The following is a 13,831-nucleotide window of genomic DNA, read 5'->3' as shown; positions in this document are numbered from 1 at the left end:
ATTTTATTTACTTCTTCTCTTTCATGTTATGTAACGCTATGCTATTTCATTTAATTTAATTAATTTTATGCTGCTGCTGTGTTTCTTTCATTTTACTTGTATAATATTTTATCTTATTTTAGTTTTCCATTTTATGTTGTTTTAGTGTTTCTTTTATGTTATTTAATTTTTCTCTTTGATGTTATGTGAAACTATGCTATTTTATTTAACTTAATTTTATGTTATTGTAGGGCTTATTTTTATTTTATTTTACTCGTGTTATCTTATTTTAGTCTTTTATGCTATGTTATGTTATGTGATGCTATGCTAATTTATTCAATGTAATTTTATGTTATGCTATTTTATTTCATCCAATTTTATGTTATTGTAGTGTTTCTTTTATGCTATTTAAATTTCTCTGTCTTGTTTGTTATGCTATGCTATTTTTTTTTTTTTATTTAAATTTGTTGTTGTAGGGTTTATTTTGTTTTATTTATTTTACTCGTGTTATTTTATTTTAGTCTTTTATGCTATGTTATGTTAAGTTATGCTATGCTATTTTAATTAATTTAATTTTATGTTGTTTTAGAGTTCTTTTAATTTTATTTTTATACTATTTCATGTTACTTAATTTTTCTCTTTCATGTTATGTTATGCTATGCTATCTTACTTAATTTGATTTTATGTTGTTGTAGGGTTTATTTGGTCTTGTTTATTTTTGTCTTGTTTTATTTTTGTATTTTATGCTATGCTCTCCTATTTTGCTTCATTTAGTTTTATGTTTTCGCACTGTTTCACCTTATTAAATTTTTCTCTTTCATGTTATGTTATGCTATCTTATTTAACTTTATTTTATGATGTTGAAGGCTTTATTTGGTTTTATTTTATTTTATTATGTTGCCTTATTTTATTTTTGTATTTTATGCTATGTTATGTTATGTTATGCTCTCCTATTTTGCTTCATTTGCTTTTACCTTATTCAATTTTTCTCTTTCATGTTATGTTAGGTTATGCTATGCTATTTTATTTTATGTTTTTGTAGTATTTCTGTTATTTCGTTTTATTTCATTTGTATATTATTTCGTGTTATTTTACTTTCTCATTTTGCTCCTCTATGTTATGTTATGCTATGTTATTTTATTTTACTTAGTTTTTTTTATTTTCTAGTATCCCCACAATCTGTTTAAATCTGTTTAATACATGTTTCTTAACATATGTGTACTATGTTGCGTTATGCAATGCCGTGCCATGCTATGTTCTATTTCATATTACATTACGTAATGAAGCGATTTTTTTGCTTTAATCGATACACACATAAATTAAATGCAAATTAAATCGCTATCAATGTCACTTTTACATGAAATCTGCAATACTTTATCTGCAGCAAATAATTATTCACTTACGGTGATTTATATGCCATACATAATTAAATGACTTAATTAACATTTTATGCAAAAGTCAGTACCGGGCAAGCGCACCACGCAGCAGTTGCACCCAAATGTTGCCGCTTGTTCGACATGTAAGTACTTTGCATATCAGATCCGCTGCAACACAAAAACAAATTGTTGTTACGAAACGCTGCACATTAACCATATCAGGCACATCATAAATGCCAGCAAACGGAAAAACATGTGCAAAAACTCAAAGTACATTAAAAAAACGGCAACAAATCTTTTTTGTAGTGCAGCATTTTGGGTTTGAAATGCCACAGTTTTGACCGTGCGGCAAGTCAGCTTGAAAGAGTTCCCACGTACTCTTTTTTCCGTTTGCATATTTTTTGCCAACCGTTTTTTTATTTTTATTTTTATTGTTTTTGTTTGTGTGGCCGTGTTTTCATATGCCGCTATTTTGTTGTAGTTAACTTTTTTTTAGTAGGTACTTAATTAAAAATTCGCCAAACACATTTTATATAATCGCAAAACACGCTCTTGCCTGTAAAGCGATCATTGGTAGCCACGGCAGCAATTGTGAGTGGGATCAGCAAAGCGGCAAGTAACAAAGCGTTTGAACTGTTTACGTTACCCGTTATATAGAAGCATACATACTTACATACACGCGCACACGTTTAACTCGCATTTGCTAGCGAATACCTCCGCACTCCCACTGTGCGCGCCCATTAATGTTGCGCAGAAATTATGCAAATTCAATTCGACGCGTCAATAATTTCCGATATCTACACATCAATTTTCATTTGCGAAACGTGTAAACTAAATTGGACGCAGTTGGTGTTGTTCGCTATTCGCTGCTGCTGCTGCTGCCTCCAATACATAGCCACGCTAACATTGTTGTTGGCTATGAACTTAATTAATGTCACTCATACGGGCTGTCTGTCGCATTGATTGCGTATTGATTGCGTGTGGTGAGCCAGCCCTTCAGGTGGTACTAGCATTTGTGTAGAGCCGCTTTCGTGTTGCTGCTTTTATTTGCAACTCCTCATTAGTACTAGTTTTTGTTGACACTTTCACTAGCATTTTCCATTTTTCCATTTCGATTTTCATGCCTCTTGTCGACTAGGATACACAAATTTCCGCTACCGCCCGTCTAATGCAAACTCTGAATCAACATTTCGGCCAGCGAAGGCTTATTGGTTGTTAAGGGCCTAACTACCAGAAAATTTGCACCGCTAAAGTGACAGTTCACGAATTTCATGTACGACATGGCCGATAGTTAGGCGAATGGTCAGCAAAGGCCAAGTGAGGCCAAGTTGTTGACACAAAAAGGAGTCAACAGTTGATTGTTGGCGAGGTAGCCAAGGTGGCGGTGAAACGAGCGAAAAGTCACATTTAAAAGTAAAATGACTACGGGGTATGTTGAATGCAACAAAACATCGAACACACATACATAAATGCATATGCACATACATATATGCAACGGCTTGTGGAATGGAGTAGTGCATAAAGTAAGGCTATGATTAACTATGCTGTGGTCATTTACAGTATTGAAAATCGCACTTTTTCGCCACTCTTTCATTTTTACATTTTTGCAAGCAGTTATTTTTGAGTTATCGCAAATTAATAAGCAATTGCAATTATCATCATTTATGACTGTCGAAATTAATAAAACTGCAATTTTCACTAATATTTCACTGCAAAGAAATGTCTTTTTTCTTCGGTTTAAACATAAAGGCATAGCGATCTGCACACACACATGTATAGTAAGTAAGTAATCGTTTAAAGAGTTTATGTTGAAAGTCAAAATATGTGAGAAAAATTGTCAGCACACCATTAATTAATTAAATGACACGAACACCAACGGCAAAACAACATCGCACAGCGTGATAATGACAACGGTAATATGCGTAGATAACTGCTTACAATATTTAATAATAGTTAAGGAGCTGCTGTACGTTTAGTGCGTAGTCAGTTGCAGCCAAAGCATGTTGTCGCACATCCGTGTGGTAGCAAAACTTGTTCGAAGTAAACGCTAAACTTACAGTGGCTCCAACGCTTAATCGTACATAGTAAAAGTTCACTTTTAAAGCTGATAAATAAATTTTATTGTATTTGGAAAAAGGCATGTTTCTCATTTATTTACGGTCTACTCAGTTTGGCCCCTTATAAAAATGTATTCTATGTATATTTCTACACAACATACAAATAAACAAATTCGGAGAATTTATGTCAAAACGAGTAGTCGTACATAAATAGGAAGAGACAGGATCAAGTTATATTAATTTGGGCAAAAATAAATCCATTATTTTCTCTGTAGATGGATGTAGGGATGAATGTCTCGTCTGGGGCACCCGGGTCTGGCCTTTTTTCGCCCTGTTCGAGGTTCCTCTTTAAAAGGTTATGCCCACAAATCGATAGAAAATTAAATTTTAAGAAACTAACTGGAAGCTCAGGTCATTGCTATAATAGAAAAATGTTAAATTCATGTCCAAAGTCGAAAAAGTCGCGGGTGCCCAATGGAGGGTTAAAGTTTGTGAGTCACAGGGTGTTAATAATTATAATGGAAGTCAACAAGGGGAAAATTCGGTACATTTCACATTTTTTCTTTGATAAAAGCGAAAATGCAAGCCGGGGACAATGAAATTGTGAATGATGTGCCGATACTGTAACAGCTAATGATGTGCAATTTCGAATTAGTCGATTCCGTTCAGGCATTTTCGGTTTTATGGCGTTATGATATGGCTCCTCTAATGTAACCTTGAATTTTGCCCTCTCATTTCGCACGTATTCACACACTCGCCCAATCAATAGTTGTTCAGATGGCAACGAAGAAGCATGAGTGGGACCTGTGTTGATTTTTTTCGTATCTCCAAAATAATCTCTATTTTTTCGTAAACAAACCATTGTCATGTCTCTGTTTACGTCAGCCAATCAGCTGATTCCTTTAAACTCGCTGAGGGCCGATTAACGGTCTGATATTGGCCATAGCTCTGCATTCTGAATGGCACGATGGCATTCGTGAATGAAGCCGTCGAAGCCAAGGAAAGAAACTACAGATGTCGATGAACGCATGGTTTTAAATAAAGTTAAACAAATCCCTACAGTACTTCATAAATTGTTTAGGGAAAATACTAATAAAGTGGTTTGCCATGAAACAGTCCGAAATGTGTTGAAAAAGTGGAAAGTAACAGGCGATTAAGCGCAATTTGCCCTTTATCATACTGAAAAACTAGAGCGCCCGCACAAAAGTTCCCACTGAAAATATTATTTATTTAATATATTAGGAGCAAAATTATGAGTTTTCTGCAAACCATTACTAAAAAAATCGAAAAATTTGAAGATTCTTTTCTTTCTAAACATAACGAAGTGGCTATAGGAAGTAAAACTCCATCACCAAAACAACAGTCAATTGTGGTATAAAAGTCCTTCAAACAACAACTACAATTTAAGAGCCCTAATTTGAATATTCATCTTTAAAAAACTCTAAGTAAAGACGAACGAGTCTTATGAGCCAGTATAAAATTCTTTAATCGAACGTGAGCCTGAACTCAAAGAGAAAATCAAATTTTGCTATGTTTCCAAAATTTTAGTCAACGAAAACAATGCAAACCCACAGCAGGTAGTGCATAAGTCAACTGCAAAGTTTGGCCTTCCTATAGATCGCAGGATCAATTGTAGCATCTTGTCTTGTTTTTCAAATTTGTATGCAAGCAGCAACGATTATCTGACAGGAGTTGCCTTAATAACAAATCTCTGACAGGAATTCCGGATAAGAGTGACAAGCTAGAAAGGTGTGAAATTTCTGGCTGTATGAGTAGAGAAGTGTGCATCGGAAAGAAATACGTACTCTGAAAATTAGACAAACGCATCCCCAAATTTTGATTACAATTATTTAAATTGATTTACATGCTAATCAAAGATGGATCAGGGGAGAGTAATAGGTATATACATATACATATGGAACTAAATTTTCCATCGAAATCTACCAGTAATGTTTCTGGCTAAGTGCAGTCCAAATTTGTTAAAGCCTACTTTGATATCCTATGACTTCAAACTAAGTACCTAGCCACCTGGGACTAAATCTCGTATGTCCTAAATACCTTGAACACTTGAATACTTGGAATCACTCATAAAACTTGTATATTGCAAGGTTTATTGCACATAAGTAATCTAAAACAATTTGTACAAAGTTTCAAACTTTGTACTATCTGATTTTTGTTCTACTAAAAATAAAAATAATAATAATACAATTTTATAAAAAAAAAATGCTGATATGTTTATAATTTAGCAGCGGGATATATATGAGAAGAAGTTATAAGAGTACGAATTAGTGGTTAGGGTTAGGGGTTAGGGCAAGTTTTACCATATGAGAGGCTTTTTCAAATTTTGCATTTGATCGGAGGTTGGCCAGTGCCTTCCGAGAGCCAACCGCTAATGGAAGTAACCTATCGCTAATGCTATTGAAATTATAATACTTTTTTTAATGAAGTTAGTTTTATTTAATCATGTAAATATTAAAAAAAAATTTAATTTTCATTCGAAATGATCCCTTTTGCTTTTACACAAGTCTTCAAACGATTAGGACATTCAGCTATTGCACCACGCACGGTTTCCATGGATATTGGCGTCGCTACTCGAACCAAAGATTGTTTGAGACCCTCCATTTCTATGAGGTACTCGAAAGGTCATGTTCTCCAATTCCGATCACAAACTGTAATCCAATGGACTCAAATGTGGACTTCCAGACGGCCAATCTTCTGCGGCTATGAACCCAAGAATATTGTTTTTAGCCACTACTGCGGCGTTTTTGCCTTAAGGGCTGGAGCAGAATCTTGTTGGAAACTCCAAAGCTCTCCATTGAAGGGAGTACTCCTCAACTGCTTCAGCCCGCCTTCTAAGACATTCTCCTGGAATTCTTTTGCCTCGCTCTTAACCCCTTTTTCGCAGAAATGAAGAGATGTAACTTCTTTACAAGACAGCCCCCATCAAACCATTACGGGACTGGATGGTGACCACGCTGAAACTTTGGAACAACATTTTTTGCGCATTTAGAAGTTTTAGCGTAGATATTGACGTTTGCGTATTAAAAACTTCATTTCAGTCAACATTTTTTCATCTGTGCAAATAATATTTTCATGGCTGTTGACCGTGTGCCACTGAAGACGCTAGTTGCATCTAATTTTCTTCAAGCGCGTTGTCAAAAGATGACCAGTTGAGGGACAGAAGGCTTTCATGTGGAGATCATCTCTAATTAGTCTTGACATGGACCTGGTCGATACATTCATATCCCTGGCCATGATTTTCTGCATTTTAAGGGGATTTCTTTAAATTCTTTCTCTGACGTTTGGGGAAAACGATTGATCGTGCGGTAAACAAACATTCTCGAAATATTAAGCTTTTTCAGCATCTCGTAAATCTCACTTGCACTTTTACCACACTTTTCAATGCAATCACTGCAATGCGATTTTCCTTAGCTCCTCACTCCAGGGTTGGTTGGTTAAAGTGGTGATTCATCCAGAATCCAACTAACGCTTCCGCACTGTTGTCACATCCTCGTTACCAACTCATTTAACAGTTATTTACGGCATGACTATATGCAGTCTATTCAAGACTCTCGTACAGCGGTTTACCCAGGGTTAACATTCTGTCCTTCCATAGGGCAGGGCATTCAAAGTGGAAATGGAAGATTGTTTCTTGTTTCTCCGGTTGTTTGTTTGTTCTCCAATCCATTGTTAACAAGGAAATTTGCCACGAAACTAAGTGTAATTAATGAAAAGACAATTCATACGAACAAATACAAAAATAATTGAACTTTGTTCTGCGATTTTTTCTCGCCGAATGCATTGTAAAATTTGTCACAGAATTTATGGCAAGACTAAGTAGATTCTCAAAAATTATCCTTCAAAAACAAATCTTGTGAGTAAAAGCAGTAGAGGAAGGAAAAATTCAGAGAAAATTGAATCTAAATCTGATTTACGACATATCAAAAAGAAGGCTGTGGAATACTAACATGGATGTACTTCTTTCAACTGCGAGCTCGACGAACGAACGGAGATTGTGGGACTTCTTAGCAGGGTGCCCTATTTAGAAACGAATCAGATATCGGTACTTTGGGCAATTCCATTTAGACCAAGATCATGTCAATAGATTCAATGGAATTTGTTCAATGTCAATTTAATTGTGTTCTTCCGACAGACAACTATTTAAGTCATTGTCGCATATTCTTTAATAAATACTTTTTAATATATTTGCGTATAATATATTTCCGTAATACAATAATAAAATAAAAAATCTATCTAAATCTAAATCTAAAAAATATATATTTTAATTGGATCGTATGGAAAGTGTTATATGTATCACCATTTACTTAATTTGAGTCGAAGAATACAAAGGCTACTATGAAGCATGGAAGTGGTTCTGGGATGGTTTCTAGTTTCTAGTTTCTAGCGCAAGTGTCGAAATTGTTCACTTCATAGAGGGTGGTGAATCGTGAAGCTTTTTTCACGATTTTAAATATAAAAAAAAAACAAGCGCTTAAAAATTTCACGACGTTTATTTATTGAGCTCTGACAATAGAATCATTCTTATTACTAATTTAAATTTATGCATAAGCCAAGACGCTTATGTTATATTGGAAAGGTCCTGCTATTTTACCTGTTACAATATGAAGGTCACATATCGTATGATTTTCTGAAATAGCAGGACAAAAATACAATGAGCAAGAATAGTACGACAAACTTATGCTAATGCTGTAATTTATTGGGCAAAAACAATGCATAACGAAAGGTGCGAAGATAGTGGAAGTAAGTAAATGGGAGCTCCAGCGAAGACAATAGCGACGTTAGCGACGACAACAACAACTGCAGTGATGAGAGAGTGTGAATGTAAATTTGATAGCTGTAACGACAATTGGAAGTACAGGGGCGGCGTCGGTGAATTATAAAGAGGGGCGCGAACATACTCCCCCCCTTGAAAGAATAGCTTTCAATGTTACTCTAGTGGACTTGTATTTTCAATTGGTAGTTTGCATACCTTTGCTATGGCCCGTTTGTAAACGCCATTGACTGTTTTCACTTCTACTACTCTAACCTTACCATCAGTACCTGGCACAGTAGCTGTAATGCGACCCATGGCCCATTTAAGTGGTGGTAAAAGCTCGTCCTTTAGTAGCACTAAGTCATTCACCTTTGAACGTTTTTGCAGCTCCTTTAAATAATCTTCCTGCCAACGACGCCAGAATTGCTGCTGAATGTATTGGATGATTTGATAGCGGCCTAACATAGTTGAACTGGCTATTGTTGGTTCAGGAACGGTTAGAAGAGCTCGGCCGATAAGGAAATGGCCCGGTGTAAGCGAACGAAGATCATTAGGGTCACTAGATATTGGAGTTAGTGGCCGACTATTTACTATGGCCTCAGCTTGGCAAACGATGGTGTGAAGTTCGTCGTGTGATAGCACGTTGCAGCCGATAGCGCGGCGCAAATGGTATTTAGCAAGTTTCACAGCGCTCTCCCACAAACCTCCAAAGTGCGGTGATCTTGGAGGAATAAATTTCCATTCGATCCCCTCGTTTCTGCAAAATTCTTCAACGCGTTGTATATGTTCTTGTGTTACGAATGACTGAAGAAGTTTTCGTAACTCCTGGTTAGCTCCAATGAAGTTTGTTGCGTTGTCTGAGACAATGACGCGACACTTTCCTCGTCTGGCTATGAAGCGCTTGAGTGTCGCGATGAATGCAACGGTCGACAGGTCAGGAGCAATCTCTAAGTGCACAGCCTTTGTAGTAAAGCAGACGAAAACTGAAATGTAAACCTTTATTGGTGAACGACCTCTAATTTTTTGAGTTACTAATAAGGGACCACAGTAGTCAACACCTGTAGTTTCAAACGGATGCGATGGGGTAACACGGCTTGTTGGCAAAGCTCCCATGATTTGCTCTGCAACAACTGGGCGAAAACGGTAGCAGATGATACAGTTGTGAATAACTTTCCTAATAACTATCCGTGCGCGGGTTATCCAGAACTTGTCGCGAAGGATGTTCAATAGTGTTTGAGCCCCAGCATGAAGGTTTGTGCGATGTGCATGCGTTATAAGTGAGCATACGAAGGGGTGCGAATGTGGCAGCACGATCGGGTGTTTAGCATCGAAACTTAGGGTCGAGTTCCTTACTCTTCCCCCAACTCGTATTAGTTGCTTATGCATAAAAGGTGACAACGAAGCAAGTCTAGAATTTTTATTAATGAGGTGATTGTTCAAAAGTTTAGAATATTCCTCGCGAAAATACATTTGCTGAATTCTCCTACATACTAGTTCAAGTGTTTGGGTTATTTCCTCAGGGGTGAACGAAGGCCTACGTACCTTTGTGATGAAGCATCTTACATACGTGAAGATACGCAGAAATTTGTTGAACCTATTTATGTATTTGTTTTCAGCAATGATATCTACTTCCCGTTCGCTGATTAAAGCTATTCGTTGTCTGCGTTGTTCAGGTACATCTGGAACAGTGTCGAATGAGGATCTGGGCCACTTTTCTTGACCAAGCTTCAAAAATTGCGGGCCTTGAAACCAAAGTGGATTTTCCCGGATGCCAGCCACTGTTGTGCCACGAGAAACAAGATCAGCAGGGTTGAGTTCGGATGGTACATGATGCCATTTGTACTTCGATGTCAACTGTTGGATTTTTGTTACGCGGTTGGCCACAAATACTGTCCACCGATTTGGTTCCCCTCGAATCCAACACAACACAATCGTTGGTCCGGTCCAGCAGTGAATATTATTCAAGTTTGGTGAAAATATTGCAACAACGGTTTGTAGAAGCTCGGCCAATAACATTGTTGCACACAACTCAAGCCGTGGCAAACTAATTTGCTTTGTTGGAGCCACACGAGATTTTGCGCAAAGCAATGCGGACGAGATTTCTTTCTCCATGCGCGTCACGAGGTAAATGCACGCGCCATACGCTCTAGTACTGGCATCTGCAAAGGCGTGGATTTCAGTTGTGCTATCCATGGGAACATACCTTGGTATTTGAATGTTGTTAATAGCGCTCAGATGCTCCTGAAATGCGCGCCACTGTGTGTAAATGTCTTGAGGTACGCTTTCGTCCCAATTCAACTTCAGTTCCCAGAGTTGTTGCATCAGGATTTTGCCGGCGACGATGAGAGGGTTCAGCAACCCAAGAGGATCAAACAAGGCAGCTATTTGTGATAATATAGAACGCTTGGTTGGTTTACGCGATGCAGCTGGTCCATGGTAGCTGAAGAAAAAGGCATCTTTAGAAGGTGACCATTTCAGACCGAGAGTTTTAACGTAATCTGAGTCGCCTAGTGTAATTATTTCTTCTCTGTCATCTAAAGGTATGTCGTCGATGATTTCCATGTTGTTTGCAGCAAACTTGCGTAGAGGAAATCCAGCTCGTTTAAGCAAGGCCGCAACTTGCCGCTTGATTTCAATGACCATGCTCACAGTAGAGGCACCCGTCATCAAATTATCAACGTAAAAGTCCTTGAGTGTAATGGCTGAGCCAATCGGAAACTCTTTAGACTCCATTTTAGCTGCTTCCAGGAGGCATTTTGTTGCAAGGTAGGGGGCACAGCTTGTCCCATATGTAACGGTCTGCATCTGGTACATTCTTACTGGAGCTTGTGTTGAATCGCGCCATAAGATACATTGCCATGGAGCATCAGCGTCGTTAACGAGCACCTGTCTGTACATCTTTGCGATATCGGCTATCAAGACGTATCTGTGACTTCGGAATCGAGTGAGAATCGTGAAAATGTCATCTTGAAGTGTAGGGCCTACTCGAAGCACGTTATTCAGGGATTTCCCATTTGAGGTTTGGCATTACGCATCAAAAACAACTCGTAATTTTGTGGTGCTGCTGTCAGTCTTCATAACGCAGTGGTGTGGAATGAAGTTTCGGCCCTGTTTGACGTTTTCGATAACCTTCATGTGCTGCATCTGCTCATACTCGTGTATGAACTCACGATAACTCTTTAAGAGAGAAGAATTCTTTGAGAGTTTATATTCAAGTGCTACTAACCTTCGAAACGCTATGTCGTATGACTGGCCTAATGCGACTGGCTTTTCCTTAAATGGTAGGCGGACGATGAACCTTCCGCTTGTCGGGCACCTTGTCGTAGTGTGCTTGAAGAACTGCTCACAGGCTAATTCGTTATCTGAAAGCAGTTTGTGTGGATTGTTGTATCCTTCAACTGTCCAAAACCTTTCCACCAAATTGTCTAAAGTTATTTGGTTTTCCACAGCTAGAAATGTTTTATATGTGGGCAACGATGTGAGCGATGATGATGAATTTGTAGCATGCGATGAGTCCGATGGAGCTGTGCCAGAAACGATCCACCCTAGCTTGGTCTTTTGAAGGATGGGATATCTGATGTCATCTTTAATTTGGCCCACAAGTAGTAGATCGAAAAATATTCCGGCACCGATCAGGCAGTCGATGCCACCTGGTTCGCTAAATCTTTCGTCGGCAAGCTTGATGTTGTTTGGAATTTGAAACCCCTTCGAGATGATGCGGCTGCTTGGTTGTTTTGATGTGATTGTAGGAATTATCACAGCTTCCAAGCTTGAAGTATATTCGGTGTGAATTGACTTCATAGTTACATAACAAAGCTGATGTGTTTTTGTCGTGGTGGCACCTATGCCGCTAACTTCAATGCTTCGTTTGATCCGTGGAAGACGAAGATGTTGTGCGATATGTTCTGTTATGAAATTGAGCTGTGATCCTGAATCCAAAAGTGCACGAACAATAAGTGATGATCCCGATGAATTGCACAAGTGAATACGGGCTGTAGCAAGAATGACATCGCCGCCGATCTGCTCTGCTTTCATGGTGACTTGGTTGCCATCCTCGCTTTTCGGACCACTGGTGTTGTTGTTGCGAATATTCGGTATAGCATCGCTTTCATTATTCCTGTGTAGCAGTGTATGGTGACTAACGTTACATTGTTGACACCTACGGTTGGACGGACAGTTGCTTGAAGTATGATTCTTACCCAGGCAATTCAAACACAGGCTAAGACGCTTTACAAGAAAATATCTATGCAATGGGTTCATATTCATGAACCTTTCACAGCTGAAAGGGCTATGGTGAGGGGTTGAATCACATAGCAGGCACCTGTTGTGTGAATTCGCAACTGCCAACGCGTATTTGTTGCTGGTTTTAGGCGAAGGTTTTTTCATCGGGGTTGACCATTGGTTGGCTGCCTTGTTGGTTTCAAGCATGTTGAATGTCTGGCAGCGACGCTCAAGGAATGCAGCAAGGTCTGCCCAAGTTGGTATATTTAAAGGTGATGAACTTCTGCAATTCCAGTTGATGGCCACTTCTTCTTCCCATTTTGTTCGAGTTGCTGAATCTAACTTACTTATTATGACGTGTAGTAGAATTGCTTCCCCGATTTGTTCCGAAGTTGCTAGTGACTGCATGGCCCGAAGATTGACGTTGATTGTGTCGATGAAGTTGCGAAGCAAATAGGTATTCGATGACGACAATTTCGTGAGGTCACAAATTTGCTGCATGTGTGACTGGAAGATTAAACGGCTATTGTTGAAACGACTGACTATGAGGTCGAGCGCCGTATTGTAGTTTTTGCTTGTCACTTCGAGTGATTGTATTAGTCGCGAGGCTTCGTCAGTGAGACATGACCTGAGGTATTGAAATTTTTCAACCTCTGTCAAGTCTTTGTTGTTGTGCACGAGGGTGGTAAAGACATTGTAGAAGTCCAACCACTGCGACTGCTCCCCGCTGAATTTCGTTAACTGCAATTTTGGCAAATTGATGCGATGTGTAGATTGCCGCTCCACTTGTGTGCTACTCATGTGACTGAGCGGTTGGACTCTTTGCAGTTCTTCTAATTGGTCCAGTAATGCGGTTTTTGCTTCGATGTAAGTATCTTCAAAGGTCACACGATGGTCTTCATTTAGTTGAGATTCATCCAGCTCCTCTAATTGAGTTTGTAATGTCTCTAGAGTACTGTATTGGCGCTCTACCAAATCCAATTTCGCAGTCAGTTCACGCAACGAAAAAGTGTCGCTTTCGATAACCCCGAGGTGTAACGAACGCAAACGTCTTAGGAGATTCTCACGCTGATGAATTTTTACTCGAACGCTGCGCTGTATCATCGATGCTTCTCGTTTAGGTTCACTCACATTGGCTGGTGCTGCGGTGGCGCCTTCATCCACTAGGATATTTTCAGGATCCATTATAGAATTTTTTATTCGAAGAAAAACAAGTTCAAAAAATTTTAAAATTATTAAAAGCCGAAATCTAATCGTCAGATCCGGCTCGAAGGACCGTGGTGAATCGTGAAGCTTTTTTCACGATTTTAAATATAAAAAAAAACAAGCGCTTAAAAATTTCACGACGTTTATTTATTGAGCTCTGACAATAGAATCATTCTTATTACTAATTTAAATTTATGCATAAGCCAAGACGCTTATGT

At 38.4% G+C, this 13,831-nt stretch overlaps 2 protein-coding genes across 2 annotated transcripts; both read right to left on the bottom strand.

Annotated features, from left to right (window-relative positions):
- Positions 1–8,360: 8,360 nt before the first annotated feature.
- LOC129238194 (uncharacterized) lies at positions 8,361–11,084 on the bottom strand. The gene is made up of 2 exons (XM_054873235.1): positions 9,245–11,084; positions 8,361–9,169 (listed from the first exon to the last, which is right to left on the bottom strand). Exons 1-2 carry the CDS (start codon positions 11,082–11,084, stop codon positions 8,361–8,363), a joined length of 2,649 nt encoding a protein of 882 aa, XP_054729210.1.
- Positions 11,085–11,213: 129 nt separating this feature from the next.
- LOC129238193 (uncharacterized) lies at positions 11,214–13,592 on the bottom strand. The gene has a single exon (XM_054873234.1). It carries the CDS (start codon positions 13,590–13,592, stop codon positions 11,214–11,216), a length of 2,379 nt encoding a protein of 792 aa, XP_054729209.1.
- Between the last annotated feature and the right edge of the window lie 239 nt (positions 13,593–13,831).

The sequence above is a fragment of the Anastrepha obliqua genome, chromosome 2 (genome assembly GCF_027943255.1).
Source record: "Anastrepha obliqua isolate idAnaObli1 chromosome 2, idAnaObli1_1.0, whole genome shotgun sequence".
Classification (NCBI taxonomy): Eukaryota; Metazoa; Arthropoda; class Insecta; order Diptera; family Tephritidae; genus Anastrepha; species Anastrepha obliqua.
Note: the sequence above shows the minus strand (reverse complement) of the source record. Positions and strands in the feature narration are given on the sequence as shown.

Coding starts and splice junctions, on each gene's coding strand:
- LOC129238193 (XM_054873234.1), bottom strand. CDS start 13,592: ATGGATCCTGAAAATATCCTAGTGGATGAAGGCGCCACCGCAGCACCA.
- LOC129238194 (XM_054873235.1), bottom strand. CDS start 11,084: ATGTACAGACAGGTGCTCGTTAACGACGCTGATGCTCCATGGCAATGT. Junction 9,170..9,244: donor GCATCCGTTTGAAACTACAG/GTGTTGACTACT, acceptor TTTACATTTCAG/TTTTCGTCTGCTTTACTACA.